The sequence below is a fragment of the Cuculus canorus genome, chromosome 1 (genome assembly GCF_017976375.1).
Source record: "Cuculus canorus isolate bCucCan1 chromosome 1, bCucCan1.pri, whole genome shotgun sequence".
Lineage (NCBI taxonomy): Eukaryota > Metazoa > Chordata > Aves > Cuculiformes > Cuculidae > Cuculus > Cuculus canorus.
The window spans coordinates 120,688,132-120,704,531 of NC_071401.1; the positions used below are offsets into that span (position 1 = coordinate 120,688,132).

Sequence of the window (16,400 nt, forward strand, 5' to 3'; positions counted from 1 at the left end):
TTCAAGCACTATATCTCCTTGCGTCTGCAGTGAGAAAAACCTTTTCCATTTCACAGATTCCGGCCCAAAAAAGTGAGTCACAAAATGAACAATCACTTTTCTGTGGGCCAAGAAAATGTCCCTGATAGTCATGTGCTCCCCAGTCCCTGGCTCTGAGTTGTCCCTGCCTTATCCACCCTCCTCAGCTTTTTTAAGGACACAGCCCAGATGGATGGACAGGTCATACTGCAGTGACCATGGCTCTTGTTAAGGCACTGTTGGCCCCAAGGCTGCCTGCTTAGTGATGGGCAGCCTGCCTGCTGCAGAGCCTTCCCAGGAGAAGGCACAGGTGGTGGTCCTGAACAAACCAGACGACGATACTCGGAAAGTAACCGCTCTGTGTTGTGCTGTTTGCCCCCAGGGAAGGCAGGATTCCCTTTGGTTGTTTTCCCTTGACTTTTCCACAGGCCTCAGTTTCCCTGTCCGTGATGTGCAGGGGCCATTACTTGGGAAGCCTGAAGGTGGTAGTGTGAGACCAAAGCAAAGTGAGGATGCTCTCTCTTGCAGTCTGGGCTGACAAGCTGTGTGCACCACAGCATCAGTCGATGATAAGACATGGTCAGTAAGCTCCGAAGGTTGGGCAAGTTCCATTTTTCAAACTTACTGTAGTTTCCCCACTTTCTGCTGCTTGTGGTGTAGTTTAAGGAAGCAATATAAGTAATGATGTATGCAAATGTCTAGCTTTCATTCCACAAATACCACTGATTTCTTGCCTGTGCATGGCCCGCGTGACCTCTTAGCTTTTTTCCCTTTCTTTCAAAATAAAAGATCTGTCCTGAAGGAAATTATAATTTGTTTCAAATTACAAATTAGGCAATATAATAATATTGCAATACTATATCGCATTATATTTTCAGATATTCCAACAGTAAGAATGTTTAAGATCTTACTGTAGCATAGTTATTATAAGTTGAAACAAAGTCAAAATCAAACATTCTGACTTTATACAAACAATCTGTTTCAACCATGTTAAAAGCATCATTGAAATTATGTTTCACAGAAATATTTGAAAATATTAATTGGTTCTCATGGAATGTATTGGGTTTATAAACTCAGCTGTTTTTGACAGAAAAAAAATCCTCAACAGTTTTAGTGCAGAAAATCTGCTACTTCAATTTCTCATTAGTGACAAAATTTGGCCGATAAAGCAGCTGGTATTAAACTGCCACCCAATTTCTAAGGAAGTTATAAAAAACAGTCTGGATTCTGAAGATGCTGCGGGGAGCCTGTAACCTTGACTTCTAAATAAGACAGGCAAGTTGATCTGATTTGATGGCCCAAAAGGAAAGAAAGAGAAGTGCAAGAATAGTATTAAAAGGTGTTAAAACCACTTGTGGTGGCAAATTAGATGGGGATGGACTTAAACACTTGCTGCTGTCGGCTCTCTGCCCTAACCCACTCCCTGAGAGTGCTACTCATGAATCAAGGCCATGCATATGCACCCTGAAACGTGCCTGTAACCATCTCTAATTTCAGTTTAAGTTACTATCCTAGTTGGTAAACTGAAGAAGGTCGGGAGAGGATATACCTCCCATTCATCTATCTTTGTTGCAGAGGTATTATCCTTGAAGGAGGTAACAGAGTAGGCAGATGGGGATATTCACTTCAAATCACTCCAGTGCCAAATATGAGCCATACAAATATGGAGGTGGACATACATACAGACATGATTATAAGAATAACAGCAGTCTGAAATATCTTGTGTTACTGTTAAAGAAGCAAGCCAGCAGACTGAAGTGGACATCTGTCTCAGCAGATGGGATCCATGCCCCACTCAGTAGAGCAACACCTGCTGAAGATGCATACAGGTGTGGGGTGTGGCTGTAAGCCACAGGGCTAACTGTGCCTCTGAGTGTTTTTAGGCGTGTTGTTGTCTCCTTTGGTCAAGCCCCTTTCTGTATTGCATGGGTGCACAGAGGGTCTCTTAGAGAAAGCTTTATGCTGATGACCTGAAACCAGTACAAAAATCATTACTGCGACCTCTCATTGTGGGCATACCTCTACCGCACGTCTCCCCAGATCCCCAGGCTGTGATACCCACAGAGGCACTGTCAAGATGGCTGGGTGCAGGCATGTGTTTGCTCGGAGACAGCTAAACCCTCCTTTATCTCTCCCTGCTGAAGCTTTGCTTCACACCACTGTTCTCCCAAATAACAACAAGTGAAAACAAGGCATTGGCAGTGTTTATGAAGGGAGAGATGGGGAAACTCACAGGTCTTCTCTTTCTCTCTTTCTTTTTTCTTTCTTTCTTTCTTTCTTTCTTTCTTTCTTTCTTTCTTTCTTTCTTTCTTTCTTTCTTTCTTTCTTTCTTTCTTTCTTTCTTTCTTTCTTTCTTTCTTTCTTTCTTTCTTTCTTTCTTTCTTTCTTTCTTTCTTTCTTTCTTTCTTTTCTTTTATATTCCCAGGCTTAAAACACAAAATATACCCTAAGTGTCTGATTGCAGATAGTCTCCTCAGCCCTCTCCCTCTTCCTCCTATTTCAGATCTTATAATTTAAACCCAGAAAGGCTTCTTTGTTTATTCTAAAGTCACCCCTGCCCACGGGCAAAGCTCTCCCCGTGGATCCGCTCCAGCTGCGATGTACTCACAGTTCACAGTGACCCGGACTTGCTTGACATCTGCTGAAGCAACCTCGTTGGCAGCTTTGCATTCGTACTTGCCCGATTGCTCTCGTGTGATCCCTAGAATCTCCAGATATTCTTCCTCGCCTTCAAACTCTCTGCCTGGTAGGACAGAAAAATACAAATAGTGGCTCTGTTAGGCATTCAGATTTGGAAACTCTTCTGCTTAATTACTATGGAGTAACAATCACAACAGGGATTCTGCAAATAAACAACAGTCGTGAGCGATTTTAATGTTCTTTCAGAAGCCATATCAGCAAGATACTAGCATTGTATTTAGTCACTGAAAACATAGGTTCTGAAAATCTGGAAGGAAGCATGCAAGTAGTACCAAAATGTTGCCTCCCACAAGCTGACTATGTCAAGAAGCAGAATCTCCACCATGTGAGACCACAGTAAGTTCACTGGTGTGACGGCTGACTACCAGGGGAGGTTAGTCAGTCTGTGACCGATGGGCTAGTAAGGAGGTAGCTGGGTCCTAAGTTATGGTAGTATATTGTCAGCACCCTTCTGGCCACTGCAAAACTGTGAAAACTGTCTTTCTGTCTCTCAGAGCAACCACCACTCTGAAGTGCCATCGATCAGATCGAACTACTGTTAAATATGGCCAAACGGAGTGAAACAAAGTGTTATTTGATCCACAGAGACCAATAATCATTATGAATCCCTAATCCACTGCATATATGAAATGACATATTTAAACTGTGCTGCCTCGCTAACACAGTTTTGAAAGCAGTGACTTGAGCGTCGGGGTTACAGCTGGGGGCAGGAATCAGGGGAGGTCTGTGGCCTTGCTTTTAATTCACTGTATGACCTTGGGTGAGTCACTCCCTTGCTCTCCCTTTGTGAACTGCAGCTATTAGCCACTCTCTCCCATCACCTCCTGGTTAGAGAAGGGCAGTAAGGTTAACCCATGTAAAACACATTAGAATTGTTGGATGAAAGGTGCCAGGGAAGCGTGAAATATTAGAATTGGTATATCTAGTCTGTTTTTCAGAAAGCAAAGTAAGGCTCCTCCTAGAAAGGCTATGAACCATGTTGGCAGCACTATAAAGGGAGATGCTTCCCTCCTCTGTGAGGGCTGGCTGCAGGCACTGTTCTGTAGCATGCAAAGCCACAAGCCCCTGTTGTGTGTCTGTGTATGTTTAGAGACAGCATCCCTCAACACTCAAAGGGTAAAAGCCAGGTTTCAGAAAAAACCCAAAGAAACCCAACCTCAGCTCACAATGGCTTCCATTCAGGCTCCTCAGAGAACAGTCATATTTTCCAAAACAACACTTTGCCCAGAAGACATTTTCAGTGCAATTGGTGCCGAGCACTTCTGAAACCCTGCCGACTTCATGTAATTGCTTAAGTTCTTTGATGGAGTTCGAATAGTGCCTGTGAGGACAGGGCTGTTGTCCTTGGCCTCGTGGCACTGCATGAAAGCAGAGCACAAGCCCCATCTCTGTAGTTAAAATTCCTGCGGAATCCCACCACACAAGGCACAGGTTTGCTGCGGTACATTGGCCAGGCCAGTCTGGGGATGCCAGCTGCATGTATTTCTCTTCTCCCTCAGAAATAAGGACTTCAGCAACTTCAAAATCTGATCAGAACTCTGTCCCTTACACAATTACTTTTGCCTTTTTTTTTCCCCCCCTGGCAATTTTCAGAACCATTCTAGGGGAAAACCACCCCCCGTCATGGAGACTCAGCATGAAAACAACAGTGTACCTATTAAACTCATGCAAAAACAAGGTTTTCTCTCTCTTTCAGTGAGGCTAACCAGTGGTCCCTTTTCCAGCCCCTACCAGATGTTCAAGCGAGCAGAAATCTCATTGCTATGTCTAAAATTTGAAACTGCTTTGACACAGGTTTTTGTACCCCCTTATAGGCTGCTGAAAGGTCTTACTGCATGGCAGCAGTGCATTTTACAAGGTTGTGAGAGGAAATTGGCTCCAGCTGCCCACCCAGTACTCTGGGATACAACTCTCAATCATCTACTGTGTACTGGGGCTGATGCTACAGAGAGCCAGTGAGAAGGAAGCAGGGTGGGAATTTCGCAGGGGCTTTTTAGCACTGCAACTCATTAATACGTTAGGGAATTTTAAACTCCTGTAGGAACAGAGTTAACTGAGTCATAGTACTGGAAGGAACTTCAGTCACTATCTAGTCCATTCCCCAACCTCAAGGCAGGACACATGGGTCATGTTAGGGAGACAGCCATTCTCTGCCCTCCAGCGGCAGAGACTCTGCAGCTGCTCCAGACCATCTGTTCCTGTGTTTCACTGTCCTTACCACTGGAACACTTTCCCTGAAGTTTGACCTGAGTCTCCCTTGCTGCAATTTAAAGCTATTATTTTTTTCTTAGCCACTACAGAAAAAAAAAGAACAAATCATTCCCTCCTTCTCTGCAATAGCCTTTTATCAACTTTTAAATCACTTATGTTCCTCCCTCAGTTGTCATCTTTTTTCTTTTTTTTTGGCGGAATATTGCCAGGTCTGTCAACCTTCCTCTGTAGGTGAGGTTTTTTTAGACCCTTGATCATACTCTTTCTTTCCTTTTAGACCTCTCTGACAAGTTCACAGTTTTGTGGAAGTGCAATGCCACAAACTGAACACAGCATTTCAGACAAGGCGTTACCATGGCTGAAGGCAGATGAAGGATTGCATTGCAACTCCTGTGCTGTGCTGTTGTCTGTACAGGCAATAGACTGGTTTTGCCATAGCAGGATTCATTTTGGGTTGGAAACTCTTCTAATTCCCGTATCTTCTTATCACATACAGCCACCATACACTTTGAAAATCCCATGCCCAATTTGAGCTGACAACCAACACTCCCTTCCTTTTACAGCAGCATTCCCAATTCATAGGTCAGCCAGTTGACTGGAAAGTTAACCAGGCATCAGAGAAAGACTCACAAAGAAAATGTTAAAATGTAATTTGCCTCTGCTTTGCAAATCATTTGCTCTGCAATGCTGTCTTGTTTATACACAGGGTTCATTCCAAGTGGGACTTGTTTCTCCTGCAATTTGCCCTTGTCACAAGACTGTCACTGTAATGAAAAGAGGGTTGAGGGTGACTTAACCAGCTCTAATGGAGTGGCACCCTCATTAAGGGTGCTGTTAAGTCTGTCTGTCAGAGAACCACATCAATGCAGCTCCAAAGTATCCTAAAAGGGTACACACTTTCCTAAGGGAAGATGTTTTTCAGCTTCTCCCTTGCATATGTACATGCACTTAAAGTCTAAACTGTGTACCATGTCCGACATGAGAGCTTTCGCAGCTACAAACAACACTTCCCAAGAGATGATGAGCTGCTGGTTTGGCCAATGAAGCTCTCTGAGAATGAGTGAAAGGGAGTATTTCTGTTTTAAAGGGCAAGCCGAAGACATCAATACGCCAATTCAGCTCCTCAGTCCCCTGCTCCAGGACACAGAGATGAGCATAACACCTGAGGGGAAGTTACTGTGATCATCTCTTGCTGACATAGTGGTAGCACTGTTCCTGTCCCTGCACTGGTGACCTGTTTCAACCCTGGGCATCAACATTTTGCTACAAGAACTCAGCTACTCTCACTTGCAAGACAGATTGCTTTGCTTGCAGCCCTGTCCCCTCTAAGAGTACATTAACCATTTCTAACAAAAAGCATTTATATAAAATTGAGGTGTCATAGTATAGATCTGGGAGAGGAAAGATGTATCATGGTGCGTTAGAAAAATGTCAGGTTGTGATATCTTGCACAGAGCGCAGAGATGTTTTCTCTAATTCACCTTGGCAGCCAGATTAGGTGAGTCACATAACTCTTAACCTCTAAGGCAAAGGAGGGTGGCGGGGGGGTTGGAGGAGTGGAACAGGGCTTTATACACCAAGTGAATTTACAAATGTTTCCATGCAGGAGCCAGCTTTGGCAGGGAGCTGATGGTTGTCACTATGCAGTTTATGAAAGCCGGAAGGGAGAAGGCTTGGACAATGCTCTTTAGTACTGATAACAATGAATATATTCTATAAAGTAAAGGGAGGGTCTGCCACTCCATTCCCATTAATAGATTTGCCTTGAGCATGTTATCCAGGGACAAAATCCTGACCCTACTGCCAAACCTTCCTTGCTGACCTAGGTTGTCCCCTGGCTGTAGTGTCTGGCTTAGCACATCCCCTTCACAATGAGAGATTTTTCAGGTTTCCCTTAGCGGGATGACTCCTTGTGCAGTGCAGTTGTTCTCATCCCAGAGCATCCCTTCCCATGACTCCAGGCAACCTTGTTCCCTGCAGGATTTTTGCTTTTCAGATGTTCATAGTTAGTTTGTTGCTGCAGCCCCATGAAACACCATCTTGCCAAGGCATAGCTCCTTACCTCTGTCCCAGTAAATTAGAAAGAGGAGCTTTCTGCTCTGGAGGCTCGAGATACAGAGTATGAGCCTGGGAGGCTTGACAATCAAATCAACAAGGAACAACCCTGAGCAGAGCAAGCCAGGTGCCTGCTGCTGCTTGGAGCTGGTAGAGACCTTTTTGCAGAGAGATCTGTGTCAGACAGCTTTGATATGTGCAGAAGGAAGGCTTTGAAGGCCCTCCTGCCTCAGCCACATTTCCTATACCCTGTCTTCCTAATTGGACCCAGTAAAGGAAATAATGAACCCAAACAGCAAATCTGCTCAGCAACGTCAGCTTGCTGGCAAGAAACCCTCTTCTTCCCTCATCTTTTGGAGACAGCCTTGTACAACCTTACAGGCTCTTTATATTGTACCCGGTTACGTGACACCTGCCTACGGTCTCATATATATATATGAAAGAAATACATTAAAAACATATATATTATATACTATGCTTTATTTATTATGTATTTTATATATTTTTTAATATATATAAATCCAACTGTCTGTGCAGAAATGCAGACTTACACACTCCCCAGATAGCTATGGGTCTTTCCCACCTCCGCTCAAATGGTCCCGTGTACTGTTATGGACCATTGCTCTCTCCTCAAAGGCTAAACTCTTCCTTTCTAGAAATTATGCACAACTAGAGGAAATCCCACTTGTACTGTGTGCAGACAACTCTTTCAGGTAGTCGAGGCACCAGCAATGATTTCAGCCACATGCTCTACCAAAGAGGTTTTTCCTTTCATGCTCTAGTTCCTTACACCTCCAAAAGGGAAGCTAGTTCGCAGAGGTGGCAGCCACATTTTACTCTGTACTATCCTGCTTGTGCATCCAACACTGGGCTTCTTCTTGCACAAAAAATACTTTATTTCTCTCTCTCTCTTTTTTATTCTTTTAATACCACTGTGGTCTTGAACTAAACTGAAGTTCTGACCCACTGAAAGTATTTGTTTGCATTTGGTATGTGGAGAAAGAGATCAGATACCCTGCTTCTGTGTTGTTTTCCTTCCAAGCCTCTTTGTAGTTGTGGAGAGGGGAGAGCAGAAGGGGTTATGCATCTTCGTTGGGCCCTCCTCTGCCTTAAACAAGATGCAAAGGGATAAAGAAGATTGCAAATCAATAAATGCCATTTGAAGCTGTTTTGTGTGCAGCAACTTCCAATGCTGAACTGCAGATTTTGTTCTCTCTGCACTCTCCATTTATTGTTTAAGGTTTTGCTCACCTAACTTTCCTCCTTCCCTCTGCACCTTGAATTCCCTAGAAACAGGCTTTTGAAAGACAAAAATAGCTAAGGGAGCCTTTGACATAATGTTTTTGTTTTACCTCCAGCTGGGATTTTTATTTTTTTAATTCAAAACTTTGAAGTTTTCATTTATCAGTCTCTGTCTCTTCAGCCATCACAGATTCCAATGAGCTTGGCATTTTTTTTTCAGTGCCTCAGTTGAAGAGGCTTGTTTTTAGCAAAGAGATCAGTGGAGAGCAGCAGATGGTGGTTGAGCAAAGGGATAGCTAGTGCAGCAAGGAGGGAAGGCAGAAAATCTAGTGTGGCATGGGAAGTGGTGAAAATGGGGAAAGCTTGAGAGCAAGAGAAAACCAGATAAGATCAAAAATAGAGGGGGAGTGAAGAGAGGGACAGCGGCTGGGAGAGGGAAATGCAAAAAAGTGAGATTCTTTAGTGACTGAAAAAAAAAGAGAAATGGTAGTTAGCTACTAACAAAGAGAGACACACTGAGTGTATGAGAGACAGGAGACGAGATGGTGGCAAAGAGAGAGATGTATGGCGTGGAGAGAGGCTCAGATATCCCTTGTGTAAAGGGAGCCATGAAACAACAACTGCCAGAGGGACAGGAACAGAGGGGTCACATGTAGTAAGGCAGTAATTACTCTGTTTAAGCAGCAAGGCACAGCAGGGTATTTATTGTTTAAGCTGGCCTCATGCCTCCCATGCCCTTAGGTCTGTAGCTATTACACATAAACAAAAAAACTAGTGCAGTGCCAGGGAGTGCTCTGGACTGGCTCTGGCTTCCTGAATGAAAATAAATCAGATCCGGAGGAAACACCCTGGCATGGTTTCCCCTGGCGTTCACGGGACCTTGCTCATCAGTGATCGCATTTTCTCCTTGCGTGCAAAGCCGTCTGCCATGCCTCCTGAGCCAAGGACTGCGTCCTAGGAGCTCCCCCGCTGGGGCACCATGAGCACCTGCTGGCACAGCCAGGGTTAAGAAATCCTGCCATTTTTATGGGGACTTTCTCTCCAAACCCCACGCACCTAGCATTCAAGTAAAACCTTTCAGGTTGAAAGCAGCCTCCACAGACTGAATGATGTCTTTGTGCTGTCTCTCAAGGGACACCAATGACCAAATCCAGTGGGAGAGACCACTTGGGACGACTCACTGTCATTGATGCCTCTGCTCAGGAGCTGAAAGCCAAGACCTGACAGCTCAGATGCAGCTTTCATCCCAGTTGTGGGTGCCTGTCAGTGAGGGCTGTCTGCTTGAAGCAGCCACAGCAGATCTGCTGCATCTCTGAATTTCCCTCTTCACTCAATAAGTTTGCAGACAACACCAAGTTGGGCAGGAGTTTTGATCTACTTGAGAGAAGGAAGACTCTACAGAGGTATCTGGACAGGCTGGATCGACGGGCTGAGGCCAACTACATGGGGCTCAACAACGCCAAGAGCCGGGTCCTGCTATTGGGTCACAGTCACAACAATCCCAAGAACTGCTACAGGCTTGGGGAAGAGTGGCTGAAAAGCTACCTGGTGAAAAAGGACCTGGGGGTGCTGGTTGACAGCCAGCTGAACACGAGCCAGCAGCGTGCCCAGATGGCCAAGAAGGCCAACAGCATCTTGGCTTGTATCAGAAACGGTGTGACCAGCAGGAGTAGGGAAGAAATCATCCCCTTGTACTTGGTCCTGGTCAGGCCGCACTTTGAATCTTGTGTTCAGTTTGAGGCCCCTCAGTACATGAAAGACATTGAGGTACTGGAGCGTGTCCGGAGAAGGGCAACAAAGCTGGTGAAGGTGGTGGAGAACAAGTCTTACAAGAAGCAGCTGAGGGAACTGGGGCTGTTTAGCCTAGAGAAATGGAGTCTGATGGGAAACCTTATCACCCCTCTACAGCTATCTGAAAGGAGGTTATAGCAAGGTAGGTGTTGGTCTCTTCTCCCAAGTAAAAAGTGATAGGATGAGAGGAAATTGTGCCAGGGTAGGTTTAGACTGGATACCAGGAAAAATTTCTCCACAGAAAGGGTTGTAAACATTGCATCAGAAAAGGCTGTCCAGGAAAGTGATTGAGTCACCATCCCTGGAGGTATTTTAAAGACATGCAGACGTGGCAATTAGGAACATGGTTTAGTGGAGTTGGCAGTGATAGGCTTATGGTTGTACCCAGTGATCCTAAAGGTCTTTTTCAACCTAAATGATTCTATGCTTCTATGATTAGATGATTCATAAATGACCACTAAAGGTCATAATGCTCTCTCACACACAACCACGAGTATGGGCACAGAACAGGTGCATCTCAGCAACTGATGATATTTTCCATTCAAAACCCACATATGAATACAAGAAAGCAAGAGAACCACTCCCTGCAAAAAAAAAAAAAACAACAAAAAAAACCCAAGCCTGTTCCAGATTAAAAATAGTAGTTTTCTTCTCCTCTTCACTGAAACAGGAAAAGGAATTAATATTCTCCCTCAACTTGAGGTATAATTAAAAAAAAATATATATTTCGTGTCAAAGAAAATTACTTTTCTTCTCTTTTTTTTTTTTTCAAAATTGCTTACTGAATTTAACCCAAATTTGCTAACACTTTTTTTTAATGAAAACAAACAGCATTTTTTGGATAGATGAATTGCTCTTGAACACAACTTGGCTGTGATGCCAATGTGTAAAGTAAATTATGAACCATGAGGTAAATTAAGTCATCTAATGTCACAGCTACAATATTATACTCCCTAAATGTTGCATGCTGCAACGTGAGCTGGCATGACCATGCTACCAAACATCAAGGCTTAATTCTACTGCCAAGGAAACGGTACATAAACATGAACAAACCAATAGTTGTACTGTTTCTGCATTCCCAAACTTCTCCCCACTGCCTGTCAGAGGTTACTTTACAACAACATGAAATAGAAACTGTCATCAGCTAGATGAACCATTGAGATGTTCATACACTCAGATCTTTGAGTGTATGAAGAAGGCAGGAGCTGGTAAGTCCTCCAGGCAGAGGGGACCGTGCCAGACCAGCTAAATGGAGACTGTAAACAGGAGGTCCGACAGAGAATTGCAACCCAGGCACAGTTCCACAAGAAGCCTGACAGAACTGTATCATTCCTGTCCTGCCAGTGCAGAGCGGGGATAGACTCCAATGTACTTCCTAGTTTAATTCTATAAATCTTTCTGTCAGTCCCAGGACTCAGAAAAACCTCATGTGATGACACTCAGTGGTACTGACTGTGCCAGTCTGTCAATCTAGGAACTATAGGGTTGGTCTGTGCTTGGTGGTATTCTTAAAAATCCTTGTTATGCTCCTTACAAGAGTCTTGTGTCTCCCATAGAGCAAGACAAGCTCTATATACTATTGTGCAAGAATCTAGTGGCTCGCTTTCATAGGAACCCATGAAAAGTGTTTCCTTGTTTTTTAAATATAATGGGTTTGCTCCCTTCTGTTTTATGTCCACTCATACTTCTTGGGATGAGAGGTTAAGAACGAACCCATAACTTATATCTAACTTTAAAAGTACAAAAAAATAAAATAAAAAAACTCCAGAGATTCAATTTAGCCCACAAAATTCAATCCTTTTATGTTTGCAACATGAAAGAAGGCTTGCGAAATCACAAATTGGCCCAAATTTACTTGAAATGGGAAAGAGCATTATCTTAAAAGCTTACACATTGCTGTGGCTCTTTCTCTGCAAGCTGGAGCCAAACATTTAATGGCCAGATCACACATCCCCTGAATATCCTGTGCTTTTGCGAGACGGCAATTCCAGTAGCTCATCCCTGTTTCTACTGAGGCTACTCTGAACACTGATCTCACAACTAAAACCTAAAGACCGGGATTTCTGTATCAGCTTGGATCTTGTCACTGATCTTTTACACAGCTATACTTTTCAACTGAGGAAATGAGGTCAAAGAGTTAAGCCACCCCTCAGCAAGATTTACCCTTTCAAAAACATGTCAGTGTGTTGTGATGCCTGGCACCAATATTTGTACAGGTGGATTAGCTCCTTCAAAAATAGTTTTGTTTGCTTTTCTGTTGACCATTCTCCTTGCTGCAATGTTTCTCAATTAGATCCAGCACAGTGACTGCTTGACACCATCCCTGATATCTGCTGCTGGTGAAAGGAGCAAAGGGGATATTTTCCAGGGAGCACAATAAGGGATCAGGAGATCAGGCTAAATGGCTAGATTGAGGATTGAGCAGGCATGAAGCATCACAAGGTATCAAGCCAAGGAACACAGAGGGTTTGAGCAGGGTGGGGTGTGGGGAAGATACTGTCTGGGCTCACATGCTGCAGGGACTTTTGATCAATTGGGCTGGTTCCTGTGATATTATTATCTGAAGTATCTGCTGTTGATTCATAGTGATAGTGGTCCAGATAAATGACTGCTTCAGTCTAGGACATTTAATTTCTATGCTGTTAGCCACTCCCTTGCTCTCCTTCTTTCAAACTTGCAAGCCACTGACTGCAAAGGAGGGGGAACGCACTTGCTCAGTGACTTATATTGCAGCTTGTACAGTTCTACAGGGGACACAAGCAGAGAGTGAATGCAGACCCTGAGCTGTTTCAGGTCTCAGCTGCAACTAATAACCATTGCAAGCACAGCTCTCAGTTGTCAGCACTATTGCAGTAAATCACGGCTGTGAGACAGGGTCTCTCCACCAGCAATAGGGGAAAAAGAGGGAGTTCACTGGAAAGGGAGAAGTCAGAAAACAATGAGTAGAAGAAACAGTTTCAAATCAACTGCTTTCTGACTTCTTCCAGGTTACCCTGTAAGTTTAGGAGGGGGTCTGAAGACAAACTACAAATACCTTTCATTGCCTTTTCCCCAATTCCCTAATACTCTTTCTCACAATGAAGTTTACAGAAAACATCCCAAATCCATAGCACAGCTGGCATGAGAAGACCGTGGCCAACTACGTTGATCAAAAGTGTCTCACTGGGCTTAACTTCTCTCTATCCACCTGTTACTGTCATGGACATGAATCCACTTACCTGTACTTTCCTCATCCCTCCCTCCTCCCCAGACATATTTGTTTCCTCTAGAGAGAGACATGTCTTGCTCTGACACAAGGCCCTAGCTCCTACAGGAGCCAGAGGCAGCCCAAAGACCTGAAAAAGCATGAAAAGCCATCCATTTTATGTTTAGGACTCACTGGCTCCTTTCCTCAAAGGTCCTGAAGAGGCAGGGTTTTCATTAGAGCGCCTTTGCAACTGCACACCAGTGAGAATTCTACTGTAACTGAAACAGCAGTTGTTCTAATTAAACCAACACAGAGCAGGCCACCTTAATCACTGCTGTGATTTCATCTTCCTGGAGGAGAGAGGGGAAGAGAATCAAAAACTGATAAGAGAGAGGGAAGAAAGGGAAGCTTGCTGTGTCCATTTGCTTCTGGCTCCTCAATTTAGAGCATGAAGGGATGTCTCTCACCTCTGTAAAGATTAATGTGAGCTTCTGATGGCATGTTTTATTAAATGGTTATATAATAATTAATGCTTGAAAGAAAGGTTTCCAAAAGCCACTAAATGTTTTAACAGGACAAGACCCAGTGGCTTTCAATGGCATTTGTGCTTGCAAGTCTCTCAGGTGCACTCTGGAAAACTTCACCTCTACTCCCTTATTCAAATCAGTACCTCATTTACTCCATCAGCATGACCTTGCAAGGCTATGTGGAAGAAATTCAGGGCAAGGGTGAAAACCATGAGCCCTATGGAGAGAGGGTCCATGTTCCTTCAACCTTGGGTGAAGGGAGGAGGTGCCAGCAGCACATAGCCTGAGCGAGAAATCCATCAGCTGACGAGCAAGGACACCTGAGGAAATAACAGCATGATAATTCCTGCCCTGACCCTCCTAGAGCTTGCAACAGGGAGGCACATCCATCCCTGAGATGAGGCACACCGGCAGGCCAGGAAGAAATGCTGCTGGCAAGCTGGGAGGCCAGTGGGCCAAAGCTTAATAGGAAAACAGCAGTGATTTGTCTCCACCGCTATTTATGTTTCAAGCACATGACAGGCTGTCAGTGGAAGTGAGTGCTGCTAAATTTACTGCTTCTCAGATCTCAGCCACAGTTGCATACTTGACAAGTCACTTCATTCGAAGGGTTAGGTGTTGGGCTGGACTTCCCTCCTCATGCTCTCCTTCAGTAAACACCACAAACCAGCGGTGTTCACACTGCAAACTCTTCCCCTTGGGGGCTTTATTATCAGGGTGTGAGTTTGGAGAAAAGAGACATTTCTGCATATTCGTTTATAACCCCGATACATGCCCGTCTTGTTCTGGGCCACTTGACTGCAGATGCGTGCCTGACTAGACATACTCATGACTGAACCAAACTAATAACAACTGAGTTACAGAGATGGACGTTTGAAGATGGGAGCATGTGAGAACATAGTGAGCACGGTGAGTATCATATGGACGTGTGGGTGAGAGCTGCCGAGCATCGTAAGGAAAGCAGTGAAAAAACTTGTAGAGATGTGAGAGGAAATACAGGTGGGTGAAAGAATATGTGAGAATTAGACTCTGCATATGTGTGTGTATTGGTTGTGGAAAAAATACACGTGTGGGTGCAGGATTGGAAGTATGACGAAGCATTAATGTGAGGATGTGCAAGCAGGAAGGCTGGCAGGCAGGGAAAGAGGGTGAGAAGGTGAATACAGGGGTGTGCCTGCAGTCTTGTGTGCAGGCAGCAGAGCTGCACATCACCTAGGAGCAGATGCTACTCCATTTCCTCTTTTTGCAAAGTATCATTTCCCTCCACCGTTCCAAGTGTTATGTGGTGCCTGCAACCATGCAGCCTCATGCAAACCTGTGACAAAGCACCTTGTGGCAGGTGGGACAAGAGAAGAGGCCTCATTAAAGGCTGAACACCTATGATGGCTGGTTTCAAACACTCTTGGAAGGCAGCAGAAGGGGAATGAGGCTGCCATTTGATGATGGGGGCCATAAGAAACTCCAGACCTTCACTGCACTACACACAAATTGTTGAAGGGCTCTGGTCTTAGTCACATAGAAGCTGCTCCCCGCTTTATAAAGCTGTGCTACTGGCAGCACCACATCTTCTCAAACACTCTGATTCTTCTTTTGGCCACAGTATCAAGACAAGATTGCCAGGAATATGGTGTTATGAAACACAACCAAAGGGGACTGGGCACATCCTTCTGCCCCAACCATTCCTTTCCCTTCCTCTATATGCAGTTGAGCTCTACTTTCTCCCACACATACTCTTGATCCCATGTACAAGTTCCTTTCATTTTGTTCTCTCATGTGCACTCAGCAAGTTATACACAGGAGTGCACACAAACACCTACCCCTACTTAGAGTGCTATGCAGAAGCAGGACATATCCTCCTTTTTGCTGTCATATGGGCGCAGGACAATTGCAGCTTTCCACCAGCTATTTAGGAATGTGCTCTGCTTGCTTTTCCAGTGGTGCAGGCCAGAGGCCTTTGTTCTGAATTGCGCCGCATAGTTCATTTGATTAAACGTAGCATCTGCAGCTACATTAGATGGGCTAATAGTGACAAGTGCTATCAATCCTCATACTTCAGCGAATAAACTGATCACCAGCTAGGGACAGAAATCTCCTCTTGTCTCTCATCACCGTAACGTACAAACTGCATGCTTTATGTCGGTTCCACACTGCTGTATGTACGAATTACGGTTGCAAATGGGCCACTTCTCTCTCTCCTGGCAGATTAGAGTGTTGCAATGCTGGACTGAATTGACAGCAGGTATATTGACTGGCACCACAGTACATAGCATCCAGTCACCCCTCCTTTACTGCAGCACCTCCTCCTCTTTATCAGCTTTGCCACTGGAAGCATTTGCAATGACTTGTCAATACTTTGTCCTCACCTTGCTGATCTGTGGATGTCAGTCACACGCTGACAAAGATTGCCTCTTTAGAAAGCCAAGAGTGGATGGAAGGGAACAGAGAGAGGTGGAGTTTGTGAGTTAGAGACTGACAAATAGTTTTGAGTATCTTCTATTCTTTCTTTGGTTCACTGTTTTCCATGCCACGTAGCAGACATTTTTATGAGCAGCTTATCCAAGGCTGCTCTAAATTTTACTGGGGGTGTGGGAGAAACATGACAATTGTGCCCTCCCACCTGGCCTCCAAGGACCAGGAATTTATCCACAGTAATCACCCATGCCCCATGG

The 16,400-nt window shown here is 44.5% G+C and overlaps 1 protein-coding gene across 4 annotated transcripts in view; it reads right to left on the reverse strand.

Annotated features, from left to right (window-relative positions):
- LSAMP (limbic system associated membrane protein) overlaps nt 1-16,400 on the reverse strand; it is a 1,021,094-nt gene that overhangs the window by 33,334 nt on the left and 971,360 nt on the right. For all 4 annotated transcript variants that reach the window (XR_008451114.1, XM_054073673.1, XM_009556979.2 and 1 more), the window contains one exon: nt 2,627-2,761. Coding sequence is in view for 3 of the 4 variants with exons in the window: in XM_054073673.1 (XP_053929648.1) it covers nt 2,627-2,761 (135 nt within the window). In the remaining variant the exon portion in view is untranslated. The remainder of the gene's footprint in view (nt 1-2,626; nt 2,762-16,400) is intronic.